Below are 21,602 nucleotides of genomic sequence, written 5' to 3'. Positions count from 1 at the left end.
AGGTAAATTTCCAGGATACCAACCCCATAATGAAGAGTTTATCCATAATATAAAAGGTAAGAGGAGTTTCCATTTAATCAGCGAATTATTAATCGTCATTATCGACGTCTTGTCGAGGGAGCAGAAAAATTCAGGACTCGGTGTGGGGCAGAATAAAAAAGTAGACAGTGTATGCATGGCTGGGTGATCCCTGTAAAAGCATGCGGGGGGAGGGGGGATATGCGGGATACTGCATGCGTGTCGAACGAAGGAAAGACCAGGTGGGTGAGCAGCCGACTGTACTTCCGGTTCCGGGCAACGATAATCGCGCGTGCCACCAAATATTACAAATTTCCCCCCCAAGGTATATCTTGTAATTACAGTAACTATTTCAATTCAGAGCACTGCAACCTAATTTTCATTACAAGTCATGGATTTATGGATACCCTTTGATGAAATGACATAATCAACTGTTTCGAGGCATGTGAATATTTTTCTTCCACATTCAGCTCAAGGCCCATAACCGAGTGGTGAATGGGAAGTGGTCAACGAGACGAATGTGAGAGAGAATAACAAAAAAAAAAATTGGGATAACAACCATTCCATGTCGACTCACTCGGGGTCACACGCAACGTGTGGATCATACACTAGTTGGCCAACATCTGGTGCACATCAAAAAGCATTCTTGGATTGGACCAATGTGTCATCCATCCTGGTTTATTACTATTTCACCTATGCCTCAGTTTCATGCCATAAAAGTTAAACATAAAAATCCACCATTCCCCCATGAATCCACCTCCGAATGTGCAAAACTTTGTCATACATCAAACTTTGTACATTTTACGTGACGCACTAACGAATTATTGAGATTAATTAATGCCCGAGGGAGGTCTCTAAATATTATCCATCAACATTCTGTCAAACTCGAACCAACTGTGGCAAAACCTTTACACGAACCAAGCAATTAATAAACGGCAAATAATTCATTGCATGTGGATGACTTCTCGAAAATTGTACACCGCGTCCAGTCGACCTATCCATGGAACTCGGAAAACATAAAATTTCACTGCCAGTCCGAGATTATAAACCCGTCGAAACTTTACAAATTCACTGATGAATTTCAAAGTCCTCCGCCAGCATAAAAATAATGGCTGTTCACATGAGGCAGTGATAGATTCAGAAGTTCAACGATTCGAAACTCAACTATTGAAAAATAAAACATTGATATCTTCACATAGATCAATTGAAATGCAAGCAGTGCGGTGAATTTACGGCATTTCCAAATGTACATATTGGGTGGGATATTTGGAGCGATTGATTTGAGCCTCTTCCGCATGTTGACTCGGTGCCATCGAGCCAATCATTGAATCCAGCCTGGCGCGTAAATTCGCAAACAAAATAGCCCACATAAATATCCAATGTCCAAAATCGTAATATATTTATCAAGAGCACACACAACCCACTGACGTTAAATTGCATCATCAGTGTGGTTGACTGCTGGTGGGATTTTCACACCGGAAATTAATGATCGGAAGTTGTCCCTTCGACGTTAAAAGCCAGGTATTGAATTAACCATCTTGAATGTCACGTACCAATCTAACTACTGAGATTGTGGAACGTTATTTAAGGCTTCAAATGCTATCGTGTTACAAAGTTATTATAATATAGGCATATGTATCGGTGGCAGGGAAAAGGGGTAATCGGTGCTAAGCAGGAGCAACGTTAAACCATAGAATGCCAGACATGCTGGTGAAAACTGATCGGCCAACCCAAACAGATGAACACATGCACAGCCTTTATACCGAGTGTGTAATGCAATCGGATAACGAAACTAGCAATGCGGGACAAGGACTACAATCAGCTGTATACATGCGTGTAGAGAGAATCCATTGGCAGAGAACCCATTACAGTTCATTTTACCGGATGATCATTTCACAGTTTCATGGGTGTTCCGTGCTGTCCTCAAACGGAATAAATATATGAGCATTAGTCAGCATTTCAATGGGAGAGACTTTTATTATTATTATTAATTGAGCAAGCCGAATAACTGTCTGTTTATTTGCTAATTTTTGGGTTTCTTTTCAGTTTTGCCGGGGCGTCATTGATGGGAGCCATTATGTGGCTTCGTTTCGATAAATTCAGGAGGAACGAGCAGTGTAATCTCAATATCAAAATATGCTGATACAGTGATTAAATGTAATTGATATTTGGGATTTTGTTTACGATGTTATACACTTCGATGAATTGCTTTCACTTATAATTATCAATATCTATATGGAAAATAGTTCATCAAGCGTGTGAATGCTAATAATTGTGTGATTAGTGAGTGAATGTATATTTGGATTATTTTCCATTATAATAATGACGGGTAATGAGATAGTTATTCCCCAGAAATTATTTTTATTAGGAATATTTTCGCGAAGGACATAAATATATGTATTTCTCAACATGAGGAACTGTTTTTTTTAATTTACTTTTTTCTGATTTTATTTGTTCATATAAAATTGATGTTGGTTTAGCTTCGTTAATTATACTAATGGTATGTGACATTTATTGATTAAGCGAGTGAACATGTTTGCTCATTCATTCTCAGAGCAAATATATTCGGGCCGCTTTCAAAATTCCAAAAGTATCATTGACGGGATAAATAATATGGGTATATTATTATGAATTAAAATCTATTGATTTGCTGGTGCTTTTCGTAATGTATTGAATGGAAATTATTGAAGCAGATACTGGCCTATTATTTCACAACCATATACGTGATGGTTAACTTCATGTGTACTATGTTATTTCCAATACGTGATCTCTCTAATATGCCTGGTCTGTTATTTTCGTACCCCATAGTGTCATTGCAATTATTCTACAATTTTAACACTCAATGTATCCACGACGATGTCAGTATGTTATTATTCCTATCAATTATTTCTGAAATTTAATGCATGTTCCAATGAATTCTAAAATTAATAAGTCCCGATCTCATGTGCGGTTGATAGTGATCGATAAAGCTCGACTCCAATTTCTAATTTAATATTGGACAATTAGTCGTGGATGCAGAAATCTTACTTCCCCTCAAATAAAATAAGACTGATGAGAGAAAGTACTCAGCGCTGTCAATTGCTCCTGCAGCAATTCATGATCCTATTTAATTAGTGATGTTGTCCATGTAGATTTTGCCCTTTGTAAAGTTGAAAGTTATCCCCCTACCCCTGCCCCTATCTGCCCATGATAGGAATTTCCGTAGGGCAAAAACAGCGAATTTACTTTCATGTCCCTGGACCAATAAACTGCGAATTCTGATATTGAAGCATAAAATATTGTGCATCATACGACGATAAAAGTATTTTCTAGTGGATGTGAGAAAATTCGTGCTTTCGAGTCAGATTATAAAGTGACATTCAACAGAATGATATTTTACGACAAATGCGAAGTTGCCGTCACGCGTTGGCATCGTGCGCCGAAAGTAAATAGTACCAATCACGTGAGTCAAATGACCCCCGCGGCACCGGCTGCATAAAAAACTTTTCATCTATGATTTTACGTTTACTGAGTTGGCGCTCTGTGCTATTGTGTAGAGGAGTTTTGCAAAGTTGTTTGATGTAGGATCTGATCATAAAAGCAGTGGTGAAAGAGGATATTTCGTTGCAATTGTGACGCGGTGTTGAGGAGTGTGAAGTTGACGACCAGAGGCGAAACCGAGGGCTGCGAATCACACGAATTGAAGTACTTTTGTTGCCGTATATTCGAACCATAACCATACGTTGATTTTTTTAGTGATGGTAAGTTCAGCGAGTGCTGAACTCGGCCATTTTTTTGTCCTCTCCATATGGGTAAAATAGTATATTTCGATACAAGTGCTTATCACAATAATAGAATAAGCGTGTTTATGTCGAAAGTGACAGAATTATTATCTAACTTTCAACTTCACATTGGAATAATGAATAATATTTGTGACAGTAAATTGTAAATTCCTACGGTTCGGACAATGAAGCACATCATAAAAACTACTCGTTGTTTAGTGTACGTCAGCTCCACCTGACATTCAAATAACAGCGCGAATAGCTCGACTGTGAGAGCACCCTCTACATAATCGAAGGAGCTGAAATATAAATCCCAGTCTAGATTATCCAATTTTTTAAATGATTTCTGGGACTTTATCCTCCCGAATTACCTCAATTTCGCCCTACCAACTTCAGAAACCTATCCTATAATATCTGATAACGCCACAGGATGTTCCACGCTATATAAACTCCTATGTTCCATGAAAAATTCTCGATCAGTTTTTCTTCCAACCCACGAACACAAATATTTAGCTCATACACGAGTGTCATTTCTAGTTAGTGTTTGTGAGAATGAACGAGAATAATTTCGAAATGGTCTGTAAACTTTCTGGTCTACAACGGACAAAGTACGAAAAAGACGTCATTTTTCTGGATCCAGTAAAACTTAACTAAAAGTTCCAGAATTATTGTGGCTCCAAAAATAAAAACTCTCGGACGCTCAATAATTTCTAGAACACCAGCTCGTAGTTTTTATTATCTGGAATACGTAAATATTCACGGATGAGTGAGTATCCCTTCTTCCCCGCTTATCTCATTCTCAATTTTCATGAAAGGGGAGAATTGATGACTTATTGTTAGGGAATTCTACATTAAATATGACAGTAACATGAAATTTAAATTTTTACTAAAATGTCAAGTTTGCGAATGGTATTTCCGTCTTCGTTGTGATACCGTTCTTCAAATATCTCGGCGTCCCAAGTAGATTTTCATTGCACTTACCCAACATTTCATTCCCAGAAATACCGATTATTGAAATGTCTAATTTCGAATATTTCACAGAGTCAAAAGCTCCGGTTATTACAGAATTACAAAGTCTGGATAGTCATTTTGATATAACCCAGATTCACATGGTTACAACAGCAAACATCCAAAATATATGAATTCCGCAAGAGGGTTATGTCATTTTCATTTATACCCACCGGCCGCATAAACAGAAAATACCGAGACTGCTGTCGTATCCCAGAGTAGCTAAGAATAACGTATATATCTCATTCCCATACTAACAAGTGCCATGACGTGGATACACTGCAATTTTCATCTCGAGACGGATAATGAGGGCACTAAAATAATTCTTAATCTTCTCTAAAAAAATCCTGCTCAAATATTCCCCAGTTAAAAAGTTTCCAATGTTCCAATAGAGCCATCTACTCTAAATTAATCATCATAAATCATATCAATCGCACAATCGCATTATTAACCAACGAAATTCTAATCTTTAAACCATTTAGTTGGCAACAGTGCATCGGGGTTACGATTATAAATAGCCCAGAGCTCCCTTCGTGGAAGGCTGATCATGACTTCTTCAACTGATTAAATTTAAGAGACGAATTGTCCCGCTGTCTGACTGTTAAAATATTCAAAAAATTCTCATTCGATTTTGCACGACGTTCACGAGACATGTGTCCCACAGCTGCAGCTATACCGAAATAATTTGTACGACCGCATCACAAGTAGCCAATACCCATAGAGGCCATGCCCATTCTACCACACCATAATTGTTAAAAATAAATAACAGCCAACCAACGAATGAAAAACAATTCCAATTAAAATAGTCCAACAAGAGTAACTGAAATAATTGATACAAGTAGAATAAAAAAATAGGGTCGTTACCGACCTTGTACTCGGCAGACCAGAAGTATATAAATACAAATGATTCCCTGGCTTTTCATTCCCCAAAACCAACTTCTCCAGTTATCCAACATGTTGGTAGTTTAAACGGCTGTCAACCGTACCGCAGTTTCAATGACAACATGCGCTTCCAGGTAGCGATTTTCCTTACGATGTGTTCGCGTCGTCGCAGAGAAAATTCAAAGATCACTCGGTACCGAGAGCCGCGGGGGTTGTGCGCATATCCCTTGGCCACAAGAAAATCACAAATCCACTGGCTGCGGAAAATTGTTCGATAAAAAAAAAACACGCAACACGATGCAAATGCCAAAACCGAACTGAACGCTCAAACCTCACTTCCAAGTCCACACCGCCTCTAACTTCCTCACTCATCCCCTCTACCCACAGTGAGGGGCGCGCTGTACTTGGATTTTGCTGGTTTACATGGGCCTACTGTCTCTTTTTCACTCTCAACCACCCCTATGTATACCTTTTTTTTCTGTCTTACTGACTTCGTTACCTCGAGCTCCCCTCCTGTCTCATGAACAGTGCACCACCTGTCTGCTCGGCATTTGTCCCTCGACCGTTGACACCAGGGGAGGGTTCACTGCGTATGGTACACCGGCTAAAAGTCACGCCTCGGCAATTGTGATTATTCATCTGTTGATTGATTAGATCAATGTCTCGTTTGTTTCGGTTAATCAGGGAATTTCATTATTTCAAAATTGCTCATTACTGCGCTTCACTGGTGCCATCGGAAACACAACCGGTTATTCACATGGGAAGAATATATATGCAAAAATATGTAATTTATATGGGCTGATAGAAGAATTCGGTTGATGTTAATGAGGTTCGGTAATTGTCATCGAATGGCGCTGTTGATTTAGAGTGACTATTAATATTTGTTAATTGTTAGTGTTCGGGCCTCAATTTAGAAATAAGGCATAGAGATTTTATCAGTGAAACTCTACGAGTTAAATTGTTAGGGTACACGGTCACTTTTATTATTGTAATCCTCAAGGGACTCTAGGAAACACGTTTTCTAGTTTTTGCCATTTATAACACTTTTCCGGAGTCCAACTATAAACTGTCGACCCTCCGCATCATTAAGTAGTTGAGGAATTTTTCCTCAATTAGGCTCAACGGTTTGCGCGGAAGACCCAGGAATTTGGAACCGTATAGACGAAGTCACAAATGGGCTAACTCCCCCGACAATCCTTGACCAATGACGCGAGAGGTGTCGACCTTTTAGACCAATAGTCATAGAATTCCCCTTCCTCTCTTGATATAATTTTTGAAGTAAATTTTAAGTTCGAAAAAAGGACTAGGACAGTAAGAAACTAACATTAACGAGGACAAGACCTAGCTCTGTCTTCAAATTTTCTGCCACTAACAAGACCCGTCGCTCTGCTAGTGTGTATGACCCCTTGCATAGCTATTTGTACATTAATACAGTAGTGTTTAAATAAATTAATTGATACGTGACAAGTATATATTATTGAATATCTTTGTGAATAAATAAATATAGTGAAAAGTGCGTTAACTTCAGTTAATTTATCCCGCCCAAAACTGTGATGGTTCACGTCCCATCGCAGTCATCCAATTAACCGCCGTTCCAGCCAAGAGGAATAATTCGGGACTTACTACCCCGAAAAGAATCGAGTCGTCGAACAGATCGCGGAGGAAAATTGTAAGAACAGTTAGTGAGTGAGACTGTTGCGCCCTGACATCCTCATGTAAATATACCTGAAAAAAAAATTATTTATCTCAGTGGAGGAACACCCCAGAAATATAGGAAAGCATTCATAATTCAATATTCGAGTCTGAGCTGGTGAATTACGAGAATTAAATTTATACAAGAAAATATGGTTAATTTATTCACCGAGGGAAAATTTAGGACTCGCACGAGTCCCAGAACGTCCGTTCCTCTTGGCTTGTCATGCATGATTTTTCCTGGTATAAAGTACAATGGTAAACCCGTATGCCGACACGGTATACCCGTTCTCCTTGCAAGGGGTTTCTAGCTATCTAGTGTAAACGTCATGCTCTGTAGGATCTCGAATAAAATGTATACTATATGAAAACTCGAAAATTTGAGCTATCATCAGAGTTAGACCCATGTCCATGTCATACCCTTTATCTTCTTTCGCCGGACTTTTAAAATTGAAATGACATTTCGGAAACTGTCAACTATTATCGAATAGTGAGGAGAGTGACACCGAATGCGATTGAGGGGTAAAGAAATCATAAATATCGGATTTCGCGGATTATTGTATCCACTCAAATGTCCTCAATAGAATTCAACCTTTTGTTGATATCTTATATAGTTAAGACGGCATTTACCTTATAATTGTCGTATGATTTCATATTGCCTGCATATACATATAGACCACACGTCAAAAAATCATGTTTAGCCTCGATCCGTGGTGCAATTTTGGCCATCAAAATGGAGATGAAAAAATAATGCCTCAAATCCCACACGTTGCAAAATTACCTGAGTTTCACACTCGCGGTTTTCCTGGAAAACGGAAATACTTGATTTATTTATAATGAACCAATCAGACATACTCATTAATTTTCCAACTCTCTACGTTACATGGAGTTTATGAAAATTCGATGTAAAGTAGAGACATTCGCGATTTTAACCTGTTAAACGTGAAATCAAAATTTTATTCCTATAATTTCTGATCTTTTCGTCGATATCACGAAAATTCGGATATTCACCGAGAACCGATGATTAATCAAAAGTCATCTGTCTCGTTTTACCACTTTGATATTGAATTGACGAGCGCGTTTCAATAATCGAGACGATCAAACTTTTATTCAAATTGAAACCAGAGATAAGAGATGACGCCCTCAACGGATTATTCCGATACTCTCATCTCGCGCCCCGAAAACAGTCGTTGATAACTGATCAACAGTTTTAGCTTACACTCAGTGGATGAAGCAGATGTCGTCGAGGACACGCTCTTATCGACGGTGATTCACACTGCAATCTGCAGATACCAATGATAATGAATTTTCATGGGAAGGAATTATTGACGTACTCCCACGGACATTAAATATTGCACTATAAAGTTGACTAGGTATTCGGAGAATGCGAAGTATGTCCAACTCATAATGAGTTTATTATTCATTATCATCCGCCAACTGCATCGCAGCGCTCATTCACCCCTCCAGGAACTGAAATTCAAGTTTTATTTGACTTGAGTCGTCGTATAATTGCAATACCACTTCTTCACTTTGGTTGGGGTCTTCCGGTCGCTGATTTTCATCCTTTGAAACGAAATTTTCTCGTTCAAAACTGATAAAACTCATCTGTAAAGTATTCGAATGGCTGTATTACAGGACAACATTGATGTGTCTGTGAATATACATTGGAAAAGTCAAAGGCAATCTATTTTCTCAATAAAGGAAGTCATCTCTTGTTTACTCAAGTGGCGAGTGCCAAATACAACAAAATCTCCTATACGTAACTTGACTTTGTTTTGAACATTGTCAGCTATAACTTTCTGAATGAAATTCTAACAATTGAGTGGGGCATCAGAGTGAAAACGGTAAACAACTTACATACAGTTTGCTCAACTTCGTGTGAATTCTACTTTTCCGTTCACCCCTCATCGATTCCATTTTCTCCCAGCACCTTATGTGAAGAATAATTTTCAAAGTTCTAGTTATCAATAAACTTTTACAGTGAATTCAGTGAATTCCATACTCTGTGTCAAGAAATATATACGTTACAATGCAGTATTATTGTTATTTTTCAGAAAATGTTTGGAGTGTCATTTTACTTTTTGATTCGTCGCTCGAGGGAACTGAAAAGAACTATATTTATATTTCTTTTTCTTTCCCCTTTTCTCTCTCTCTCTCACTGTAGATAGGACATCCCAGAATCGTTGCATTTTACATAAAATTATGATAATACAAGCGGTCGTGGGATAGTACTTTGTCATTCGTCCAACAAATGTCACACGAAAAAATGACTCCCGACGCAACTCATACATCAAGATGTATTATTGGCTCCATCATTCTCCTCTAATTTTGATATTAAAATGCAAACAGTGCTTGTACCCTCCGACAGTCCAACGCAATTCAATCCTCTGTATTTTTTTTTATCATCCCATCCCAGTAAAATTGAAACAAGTACAATAAATTGTTGGGGAAGAAAAATTGCGGGAAAAGCGTATGAAAATAAAATTGCCAAGGGACTAAAGACAGTGGCACAAACACGAACGCTGAACACAATACAGTCCCACGAGGTTAAACCCAGTTGTATACATGGTTGCCTCTACGGCCCTATGTTCTTACTACTTGCAGGTTCCTCCTCGTTTCTCTTGTTTTTCTACCATTCGAAAGCTTGACCAATGTCCCAAACGCAGCTAAATCATTCACCGAGGGCTTCACCTGCAACACAACACACACAGTATTACAACAAAGGATACGGGAGTTGGTTGAAGGTAAACTCGCCAGCATTGAAGGAAAACGAAGAGAAAGCTCAATAATTGTTTATCCTCCTTTGCTGAACAAACCCTTTAGAAGGAATATCTTGTAGAAAGGCTACAGGACAAACTGATTTATCGGAAATAGAAGCGACATCGTACGACTTGGCATCAATTGCTTTAATAAGGGATGATTAAATTTCTAACATTCTCTGTCGTCCCTTCGCTTCTGGAATAAAATTAACGCTTTCCCGGGAATGTTGGTCTTTTTTTTTTATCCAGAAAATAGTCTGCTGAGATATTAATATTTGATTTGTTTTTTGCACCTCAAGGATTCCAGGATTGCAGCAGCTATTTAATGAAGCGCAATATTGTTAGGTTGCAGGTGAAATGGGAGCTTTTTCGGATATTGAAGCTCCATTGAATTATTAAGGTAACAGCTAAGTTTACTTAGCTGGTTTCCGAATAAAGTCTTTCAAACTGTCTCTCATAGATAAACCAACTCATTCATCTAAGATTGCTCTTCTACAACATCGGAAGGAGTTTTCATTCAGGATAAAATACTTTTATTTACTTGGAATCAACGGCTTTGATGAAATACGATTTGACTTCTTATATTTTTTTCATAGGAAGTCGCGTGCTAAATCAAAATCTTCGTCATCAACACTTTCATACTGAAGTTACTGTGGTGTCCTTTGCTGCAGGCAATTTTTTAAAATAGAATCAAGTAATTGCCAAAGGCTGGATCTGCTGAATTTTCAACTGTTCGATCACATATGTGAATTAAAAATTTTTTTTCTATTAAATTGCTGTCTTTCTCGTGGCATGGTAGGGTTATTTCGTGAGGTTAAAGAATTATTAATCTGATTTGTCTGAATGAAACCTTTGAGAGGAAATTTTGGTTAAAGAATAGTCGTAAAACAACTCATCTATTTGAAATAACAGTTCCAGAACGTTTAAAGCATTCACAGGTGAAGTTAAAATATCTGTAATACCTGGGCTAGACTATTTTTACGAGCCATGATCCCACCTCTCACATTTTTTTGTCATACCAGTTCGATTGTTGGATTGCAATCATCGGCCATATGACACGTGGACTCATCAATTCGGTTCCCAAATATCTATGATTTAATTCGCTGTAGGGAGGTTGGTTTATGAAATAGAATCAGTGCCAGAAGCCTTTCATCTGTCTGCTGTATTTTGGAATATTCGATGCCACGAGCGAATCTCAAATTTGAGTTTCATGAAATTGAATACAATACCGTGATACGAATATTCAGTGAAACCACAAAATTATTGGTTCCGTTCTTCGGGAAACGATCTTTGAGAGGTGTTCGTGTCGATTTATATTCATAAAGTAACTGCTTCTTCTAAAATAATTGTTTAAAATTGTTCGAAGATATAGTTGATTCAGGTAGACTATCTATTATCACTGGGGGTCAATTGATTTTATCATAGATGATTTCCGCTCTCCCACTTTTTCCCATATCAATGTATTGGATGAAAATGAGTTTCTGCGCATTCATTTTATTTGCATATCTTCTTGGTTTGTCATGCTATTGACATTTTATTGTGCAATCGAGTCAACGCGAGGGGAATTTCATCCATTCGGGGGTTTTAATGAATCGATAAACCGTATGAATTTCATAATCTGGATTCATTGGATTGTTATATTTTTGCGGTCGAATATCATGATGGAAGAATCCAACAAAAATTCCGGATTGGTTATTTTGCAATTCCTGCCATAGGCTTAAAGGAAACAGAAAAGCACTCCTAAGTTAAGAACTTTATCTACTGTGTCTCCACTTACGCCGTGCCATTAACAACCATATAATCTTTGTATCAGTGTTGCTATGGCAAGATGTGTGAGAATTCAATTGTGAAGTACATAGTGGTTAATGGAATCGTTACACGTTTGGTTGTGGAGTATCACACTCCCCCTGTGGTTTCATCTCAAGAGAATCATACTGCTATTTAATTGTGCTTTTCTTTAAACGACTGAAGCATCCATTGTGAGTCCTTCACTCCACTGCAGTGATTGCAAAAGTGCTAGAGGATCAAAAAGAAAAGTTTCAAAGTGTTGAGAACTTCGTTCGTTCAAGATGACGTACCGGCACTTTTATCATATATTCATTCATATGTATTGTCTCTCCACTTGGCTGCAGAGCTTTTATCTACAGAGAAAGAACTATAATTTTTATGTTTCGTACCGATACTATAGAAAATTGTTGGCTAAAATTGCCAGCAAATTTTTCTTTGACGATGTCTTCTTCCCAAATTGAATTCAATGTCTCTTCCTTGAAAGTTCTCATTGACATTTTAATAAATTGAATTTTTTTCTCAAAATTTGCGGTACATTGTATTGCACTGGACAATTTTCAATTCAGGTGAAACAAGAAAACTATTTTCATCTTCAAAATAAATTCACTGAACGTCGGGTTATGTATCGATTTCAGTTGCAGAGCACATCACAGCTATCTTTTTTCCTCGAATACTCCACCTCCCTTCATTCGCATATTTTGGCGTGAAGTATCGTATTTCCTCTGTGTATTCTTTCTCAGGGGGTTTGCAGTACTATAGTTAATTGTAATTTTTGTTGAAAAGCAAGCGGATCCATTGCAACTCACTCAGTGTATCCATTCAGTGAATATAAACAAATTTCAAAATGTCGAGAACTCTATTCGTTCAAAATAGCATAGTTCATATTCACCCATTTTGTCTTTCAGTGTTGCGGTTCAACTGGTGGTAGATGTTTGTTTGTCAAGTAATTTTAACGCCAACTCCTTAGGATTAGTTTCCGTAGTAGAGAAGTTTGATGAAATTGACGTAGCGTCAGTGGCTCCGGTAAGACCCTTTATCATAGAAACTTCGATTGAACTCCAGATTTTGTGTTTGCTCAATGAAAATTACTATTTAGCCCATGAAATTATTAATTTCCAAGGTTTTCAATATAGATTTTAATCACACATATATGTTCACATGATAATGATTTTATAAAAGGGAAGATTTGTTTTTGTTTCCTTATTTTTATGTACATATCTTATACAGATCTCAATTTAAACTATTTTTCATATCTTCTATTTTTATTCACAATCAACTAATATATTTCTTATAATAGAATTATATGAATATGCATTTTTAATAACCGAATGAGATCAAAATAATCTGAACTCAACACTGTCAATCATTGTAAAATGAGAGAAATTTTAGGCAAAAATAAGACCTCCAGGGGACAAAACGAGGAACGATTATTGGTTTTATTGCAAAATTAGCCTCTCAAGCCTAATTTTTCCCACAAATCTTGATTTGATGAATAGTTGATTGGTACTTCGCCCCAGGAGTTCTTTCCATGTACCTAAAATGAAATATATTCAGGATCATACGTTTTCGTAAAGCAATTATTTATTCATAGAATATCGTACATCCGTCATTAGCTCTCTGTGCAGATACTGTAGAAAGATACTTTAGTTGAAATCTCCTTATGAGTGGAATTACTCGCCATGTACCGGCTAGCTCGAGGGATTACTCTCTTTTCATAGAGCATTTAATAAATCAGGTCAAAGTGACCGAGTTTCCAGAATTTTTAATTCCCTCACCACATATTCTTTGATGAAGTATCACATTCACGAAATTTTCCCCAGTGTATTTTTATCCCAACCAGAATCCACCACTAATTAATTCTAGTTTTCGTTGAGAAACAAGAGCACCCATTGACTTTCTCACTCCATTCCAATAAGGGTAGTGATTTGAGCGTGTCTGAAGCTTTATTCAACCGAAATGACAAACCTCGCACTACTCCTGAATCAACTACCTAATGGCGATCACAGAAGTGCGTGCAAACTACCCTGAATTCACGAGACTATAACCAACTAACATGCCTGAAATGATGGGGCCAGTCCAATCTCTTCTCCCATCCCTCGACTCCTTCACCCTCGTAATTCGAGGGCAACTTTCCAGCTACGTCGAGCACCGTTGATTAAACCATTTGCCTCGGCTGTCCGTACTCTTCTCATCTCCCATTTGCTCCTCACTTTCTTTACCCTTAAGAATTTCCACTCGTGTCAGCACATTAGGATAATTCTCCCCCTAATTTAATACGTTTCATTCATTCTCACCATTTAATAGTATTCCGTGGCCATTAACATGTGGAAATGTGTAAGTGGAAATCGTAAGTATTAATCAGGCTCCAGTGATCGGGCAAAATGCCAGAAATTTCCATGGAATAGATATGAAAACTTTTCTGGTGAATGGAAACATTTTCAAACTATTGACGACCAGTAATTTCCAAGTTTTTTAAAGGAAGATATTGAATTTCAATATTCACAATATCGCATCAGTATCGTTCAATATTGACGTAGTTTGATATTTTTTATCTCACAATAACCAATGAATGAACACATCGCGAAGAAGTTAAACGAATAAATGAGTTGAAACCGTTGAAATGAGAATAATTGATTTCATCGTTACCATTGTGCATATATTTTGATTGAAGATAGTATATCCGTTCCAACTCCAACCGACATTCATTTGCCAACTGAAATTTTGAGCGAAACAAGGAATGTGTAAATTTATCAAATAAATGAAAATAAAATGAAGAGAGGCACACGGATCAAAAATAAAATTTTCCCATTTATATATCTTCGGGAGAACCGCAAGCCCGAAATTCTCATCCGATAAATTATTTTACATTATAGTGCAAATATTCAACTGACAGTATATTTTCATTTCAATATATTGTACAGTCTATATAAATATGTATGGGTTATTTGCAGCAGTCACTTTGATGGGATTGAAATCAAATTATCAATTGCGAGGACATCTTGTTTTTTTATTAAGCGTTTCAAATCATTGGGGCAGATATTTAGTCATTTAAATTTAATTGACAACACGTTCCATATATTGATTGCAAATCTGAAAGGATTAAAATATTGTGTACATGCGAATTAATAATAACAAATACAGGACAATTCGAATGAATAAAACAATAAAATTATATGATTAGTCCTGCTCGATGTCTCTCCAGCAAAAGAGAGAGAGGCCATATTGTCGGGACCAGTCAGCCATGTCATTGTCTCATACAGATAGTAACCCAATTACACCGGACTTTATTAATTTGGTAATTAAAATAAAATATTTTTTCTTCGCAGATGACACCTAATTATTTCTGAAGTGCTAATGTCAAAGTCACTGCAGCGTATTTTATTTTAAAAAAGTACATCTTTAACAGCCGTTAAATATGACTGATAACTGTCCGAAAATTAGGAATTAATTAGGACAAATCTCCTACGGGATATTAAGAATTCTCGTGCTGGGGATTACCAGCTCATACATTTGTATCAAGCTCTTACTTGTTACTAGTAAATGGCCACTCTCACCGATGCTTTATTTCTTCCACTGGCTATCGTACACTCAACGTACTTGTACTTCCGGTTTCTTCGGTATTTCCGAGAGCCTTTAGTCTACTGTTCATCCCGTGGAAAATCCTGTGGCTGAGTGTGCGTCCGCTTCCGTGGCCCGATTCTTTCTAAGCTGCTTACCAGTTTCAGAGGTAGTTTGAAATGCAAAACTTTTCGTCTGTTCGGAATTCACTCTCTATTGGAAGCAAACGGAGAAACAAACTGACGATCAGGATCGTTGATTCATTCTACTTACCAATTCTCAATAAGTTTCAATGGGATTCTCAAGCATTTTCCGATGTTTTCAATTCCTTTTTTCCCCTTCACTTTACCGTCTTATTCCAGAATTGAATATACGTTTTTATATCACAGTGACCCAGTATCAACTTTCAACGTAACTATCAAATAACTCCAGATCGAAGGTGATGAATTATCGAGTTCAAATGACTGAATTGTTCATAATTGTGTCATCCATCTCTTCAGCCGATCTGTGCCACATTTTCCACCGGATTCATGCCTTTTCACATTCCGAGTTTATGCCAGCACAGGCATTCGGTGATTCTCGAGGTGCATGTAGACAGCTTTAACAGAAGGAGCAACGAGGATACACACAGCACGTACAGAGATGTTACAGTAAAACAAATATATCAGTTGCCGCATATCTTTCATGTCACTTTTCCTCCATTCAGCTTCAGGCAAAATTCCAGCCATACATAAAATATACACACACCAGTGCAACCCTTAACTTATGGTAGATAAATAAATATAGATCGAAAAATATTTTTCCACCGAGCGGAATAAAAATTCTCAGCTTTACTCCATGACTAATGCATACTCATCTCCGCAACGTTTCACCCCCTTCCTTTTGCAAATTATAAATTCAAACGGTAGTAGCAAGTCGTACAAATAATAACACTCCAAAATCGTATGAACAAATAATCGAAAAAAAAAAAATTCAAACTCTGCATTTTCCCTAGAGCCATAGCTCAACGTTTGAATTTACGCTCCGTTTGATAATTACAATAAATAAACACTAAGGTAATACGTTCAAGGGTGGAAAACCGAAGGGTGCAGATGGTAGCAGAGTAGGAGGATAACTGGGGAGGGGGGCGAGGAAGAGCAGAAGGATGCAACAACGATAGTTTTAAGTTGAGCTGCGTGGAAGCCCGCACATGGGCTTTTGCGATCTCAACTCTCTGTTTCCCTAAAACTCCTTCTCAACCCCCTTCCCGTTTACCCTCGCCAGATCGTACATCCCATTGCTTATGGTAGGTATCCTCTGCACAGCTACAGCTTCACGGATAGTGTACTGCAGTTCTCGCTAGTATGCTTCCATTCGCCTTGGTCCCTCCACTGAATACTATTCTCCACCTCCAAAAGTTCCGTAGCACGAGGTTCATTTCGAAGTTGACGGAGTTTCCCTTGGAAAAGAGAGAGCTTTCGAGTCGAATCCAGCAATAGTTGGATGGGGCAAACGACGAGGTAAAGAGGGCAAGGGAGTAGGAGAATGAGTAGAAATACCAGAGAAGTATGTCTGAGTATAGAGCGAAGATACTCAAGTTTATCGTTCATCCTCTACTCCTCACCCAATCCTATTTGATTATCATTACCTTTCTCTCTCTCTCTCTCTCTCTCTCTCCCCCCCCATTCCTCCCCTCTTTATACTTTGTATGATCAAAGTAAATTGAAGTTAATCAATCGGTATGCCTCTTCAATGTAACGTTAATTAATTCAACTTGAGTGAAAAGGGATAATACTCGGCAGTGAATGTCCATGATAACAAAAAAAAGCTCAAGTATCGCGTATCATGAACGAGGGAATACCAGGAAGAATGCTGGATACATGCACACAACCGGCGGCAAGCACAGGATTTGCAAATCTCTATATATCTGTCTCTCTCTCTCACACACACTGTGCACACTGTATACATACGTATCACTTGAGCGGACTCGTTCCAGCGCACAAGTCCCATTCAGGGTAGCATTCCCCCCTCCCCCCGTTCTACTTGAATCAGGTGGTTAACAAGGTAGTCTTTCCACCTCACATGCAAGTGTTACAACAAGGACTTATATTGGTTTATGCACTACTATTCCGAGTTGTCTGGTTATATGAGCAAAATAAGTTACGTAATTTCTATCATTCATCCACTTGATCTCATTTACGATGCTCTTTGTGTTCTATAACGTTTCATGAAGTGCAAAAGCTATCGAATAAAAATATCCCCCCAACCCCCGAATAATTCGTTTGATAATCTCGTACTCACTGCTTATCTCTCTCTCTCTCTGTCTCTCTCTCTCTCTCTCTTTTGCTGAAACTACTGTGCTCCTTGAATATACCTGTGTGATGTAGGCTATAGGCATAACCCAAGTTTGCCTCCCTTTATTTCACCTTTCTTTCTCCACCCGCTTTTTAATTTCTTTCCTTTTTTTTTCATTTCATCCTAAACTCAATTCTACTGGCAAGGGCGAGGAAGACAGAGGGATAGATACAGTTGCGTGTGCCACGGAAGCATGCGCAGCGACCCACGGTACGACAGGTGCGCGCCAGCAAAATTACCGAACCTTACAGTTTCGGGGAGGCAAGCGCACTTTCAACGTTCGCCGTGTCCGTCAGTCGCCCGCGGGTCTATACCCCGACTGGTCGCTTTTCACCACTCTGCATGTGTACATCCATGCTAAATACACCCGTCAGCGAACGATTTTCCGTATACTATTATTATTTATTAGACGATTGCGATTTATCAAAGAACATTTGGTGATTAAAGTTGTCACTGTCGTCCTAACGTTCTTAAATATTTATTTCAGTTATCAGTTAATTTGAATTCAATTTTTTTTTTTCATTTCTTTAGTACAATAATTACTTGTTTAGTGAAGTCACATCAGTGCCAACGTGTTGCCACAATTGCATATTCATTTTTATTTTCAAATGCTCGATCAATTCTGTAAATTGCTAGTTTTGTGTGAATTATGTTGTGAAGTACATCGGGAGTAATTGAATTTCTCTTGAGTATTCTAAATCCCCATTTCCCATCGAGCCACATGTTTTGTGGAGCAGTATCCTAGTCTCCTGTGTTCTACATCTCAGGAGGATCATACAGCTAATTAATTGTGCTTTTCTTTGAAATACTAAAGTAGCCATTGTGACTCTGTCATTCAGCTTCAGTGGTTGCTGAGAGCTTATAGAATGGCCACTTCAATTATTCACCTAGTCCTTGTGCAGATTTTTCTGGCGTTTTTCGTGAATGGTAAGTTATACTCTCACCTCAGTACAGTATATCTATTCTATCACAATACAACCGTGCAATTGATGATGAAAAAAACGAAATAATGGAAGTGAAAAAATACACACCTCTGTGCAAACAATTTGTCACGAGGTAGAATGGAGTAAATGTTGAAGTATAAAAAAAGCCTGCCAGTGAAACTAGGCATCAGCGATATATTTGATCTCCACAGCCGGTCTCACGGAATTCATTTCTATATATATTTCTTGGAAGATCGACTCACACAGCCAAGCGAATTGACGAATATTTTAGGCCGCATTCACTGAAATATTCAGTTGAAATTCATTCGGCAAATAGCAGAGCCTGCGATGCACAGATTTAACGCTATAACTGCATGCAGTTGACGTACAGAGGTGTGACAGGACAGTTTGCACGATTAAAGCACTGGATTGATTGTCAAATCGCGTATTATAATGTGAATTCTCATTTACAAACAGACACCTCTGAAAAACAATCGATAGTTTAGCGTTTTTTCTGACAGAATGATTGCGAGAGGGTGCAGATATGAAGCCATTTGAATGTGTAAACAGTAGGATTTGACCTACCACAATTCGCAATTCGAATGTTATTTCTGTACCCACACAGTCACCGCTCCCTCCCTCGCATTCCCAAAACAGATACCATTAGCACACGAATTTATGCATGCGGTTTAAAGAGCCCTGTGAGACTGTTACAGATGAATTTCACAAAAATCCAATATTTCATTTTGAAATGTTCAAGTTATAATAAAATTCCTCCATTTGGCCTTCCCCGTACAGCGAGTCATTAAACTCGCCTTATCAATCTCACTTGGTAAGGGTGGGTAAAAGTTGAAGTGAAATTTGTTTTCACTGGCAAGTGTACCTGAAGTGGATTGTACACAAATATAACCTTAGAAATAAATGGGGGATGGTAAAAGAGAGTTGTTGAGGGTATGGTAAACGCATGTACAATGTACATTAGTCGAAATTCAAACCTGTATCCGTGTATGCTGTATCTATAGAGATATGGATGAATTAATGCGACACAGGAAACATTTACCACCAACGGAAATAATTACTCCTAGATTCACACGATAATAATAATCAAAAGCCGAGTTTTTAGCGCTCAACGGGTATATTGCAGAGCTCGAGTTGTCGGGTTTTACGGGATACAAGTGAGAAAGATAGAGGAGGAAGAGAGAAAGTCAAGAGGGTCGTGCCGAGAACTAGCTACATGAGAGTTTATATATACGACGCGGTGGTGCCAGAACCCAGGGATCATGCCCCTGGGAACAGAATGCGAGCGAGTAATCCCAGTGTGCGCTTATTATTCCAACGCGTTGCGGAGAGGACTATCGATGCAATTATTTTTCCCCACAAATGTTCACTCTTTTGTCTTTACCTCTCTCACTCCCTCTTGTACTACTTTTTACCTGTTTCTATGAAGTCCTCTTTGCTCTCTCATGCACCTGGTGTAATCGGAAGAATAAAAACACCGCGCCGAGTGAGGGTGGGTGGGTTGGAGGGAGGAAGGGAGAGAGAACGAAATTTTATTATTTTATCACTGGAATATCGTATTTTGAATTTTTTTTCATCTTGTTCATTAATGTTCTTTTAAATATCCGTTTCAATTTCATTATGAACCCTCAATTCAACGAAATTAAAAGGAACGCTTGGGATTCCCAATGATTGTAATCAGTGGGCTAATGCATTTACTGGTTGATACATATGTGATTTTATCTGGGGAAACCAATTACAAATGCATTAATTCATTTTTAATGCTTTGTTACTCTATTTTTGTTATCGTTTTTATTCATGGGTTTTGTTGTAGGGACTTCTTTCACTCTTTCTATGTGAAATCCGAGAACAATTCCCACGCGTTTCACGCATGATGTACGCCTGTAAAAGCTCACCATGTTGCCATAGTTTATGGGACGCGCATCGTGTAATTTCGTAACTGCGACCAGAATTGGTGAGCCAAAAAAAATCTTCAGAGTTCATCAGACGATAAAAACAATAATTTCAGATTTATTAAAAAATATTGATAGGGTCGCCGAAATTTCTTGCATTTTTCCATCCTAATTACGAACAGTTTGATTTCACACTGATAGAGTTTATTAGCGAATGGAATTTTCTGTCAGGTGAACCATTTGGAAACTATTAGCGTATATTCATTTGGTCATATTCAATTCTATCATTTGTTGATGAGTGAAAAAAATCAGATGGAAGTGATGCAGGATTCTATGAATGCAAACTTAAGAGTAGCTACTGCACTTCAGTTTTAGATTGATAATTTATCGGGCCACATGTGAATTCATGACACTCCAGAAACCTCTCCTCTTTTTCGGGTCATACGTGGAACAAATCTTTTTCATAATTTAACGCAATTTTCCCTTCACTCAAGCACCACCGTCAACTCGACCAAAATTAGAATTGAAAAAATTGCCGTTCGAAAATCCTTCAACCATCATAATTCATTCCAAGTACTTTTTACTCTTTTTTGAAAAAAAAACGAGTATGACTAGTTGGGCAGAAAAATCTCTCGTGTCATTTTTTTTCAAAACTGAGCGTGAGAGATTTTTCTGCATAAATTGCCACATTCGTTGCTAGAATTATCACAAAATGGGCCTTAAATTCAAGGTTTTCCCCCTCAAACCTATCAATTTAATTTTATGGTTCAATTCATCGGCGGATTTGAATGAGAAAATTATCAGGTAAATGATAAGTGAAATTAAAAAGTAACCGGGTAATTTACTCGATGTTTCTTTGGCGTAACTTCGTAAAATATTCAAGAAGAGCCGGTTTACTTTTCAATCCAAAGTCGGACTGCACCACACGTTTGTAACATCCATTAGGCAATCCATTATAATTTGAAAGCC

At 38.0% G+C, this 21,602-nt stretch overlaps 2 protein-coding genes across 17 annotated transcripts in view; one reads left to right on the top strand and one right to left on the bottom strand.

Moving 5' to 3' along the window:
* LOC135164630 (uncharacterized) overlaps window positions 1–6,027 on the bottom strand; it is a 31,731-nt gene extending 25,704 nt beyond the window's left edge. The window contains exon 1 of one of the 2 annotated variants that reach the window (XM_064125166.1): window positions 5,656–6,027. In XM_064125166.1, the coding sequence (XP_063981236.1) occupies window positions 5,656–5,743 (88 nt within the window). In that variant the 5' untranslated portion in view covers window positions 5,744–6,027. The remainder of the gene's footprint in view (window positions 1–5,655) is intronic. The other variant, XM_064125165.1, reaches the window with a different exon arrangement.
* An 11,906-nt stretch (window positions 6,028–17,933) lies between these two features.
* The window catches only part of Nrm (neuromusculin), a 79,846-nt gene continuing 76,177 nt past the window's right edge, over window positions 17,934–21,602 (top strand). For 4 of the 15 annotated variants that reach the window (XR_010299345.1, XR_010299346.1, XR_010299347.1 and 1 more), the window contains exon 1: window positions 17,942–18,727. Coding sequence is in view for 8 of the 15 variants with exons in the window: in XM_064125143.1 (XP_063981213.1) it covers window positions 18,667–18,727 (61 nt within the window). In the remaining 7 variants the exon portion in view is untranslated. Of the gene's footprint in view, window positions 18,728–21,602 lie in introns of all 15 variants that reach the window. The other 11 variants (XM_064125139.1, XM_064125140.1, XR_010299342.1 and 8 more) reach the window with 9 other exon arrangements.

This window comes from Diachasmimorpha longicaudata, chromosome 7, assembly GCF_034640455.1.
Source record: "Diachasmimorpha longicaudata isolate KC_UGA_2023 chromosome 7, iyDiaLong2, whole genome shotgun sequence".
Classification (NCBI taxonomy): Eukaryota; Metazoa; Arthropoda; class Insecta; order Hymenoptera; family Braconidae; genus Diachasmimorpha; species Diachasmimorpha longicaudata.
Note: the sequence above shows the minus strand (reverse complement) of the source record. Positions and strands in the feature narration are given on the sequence as shown.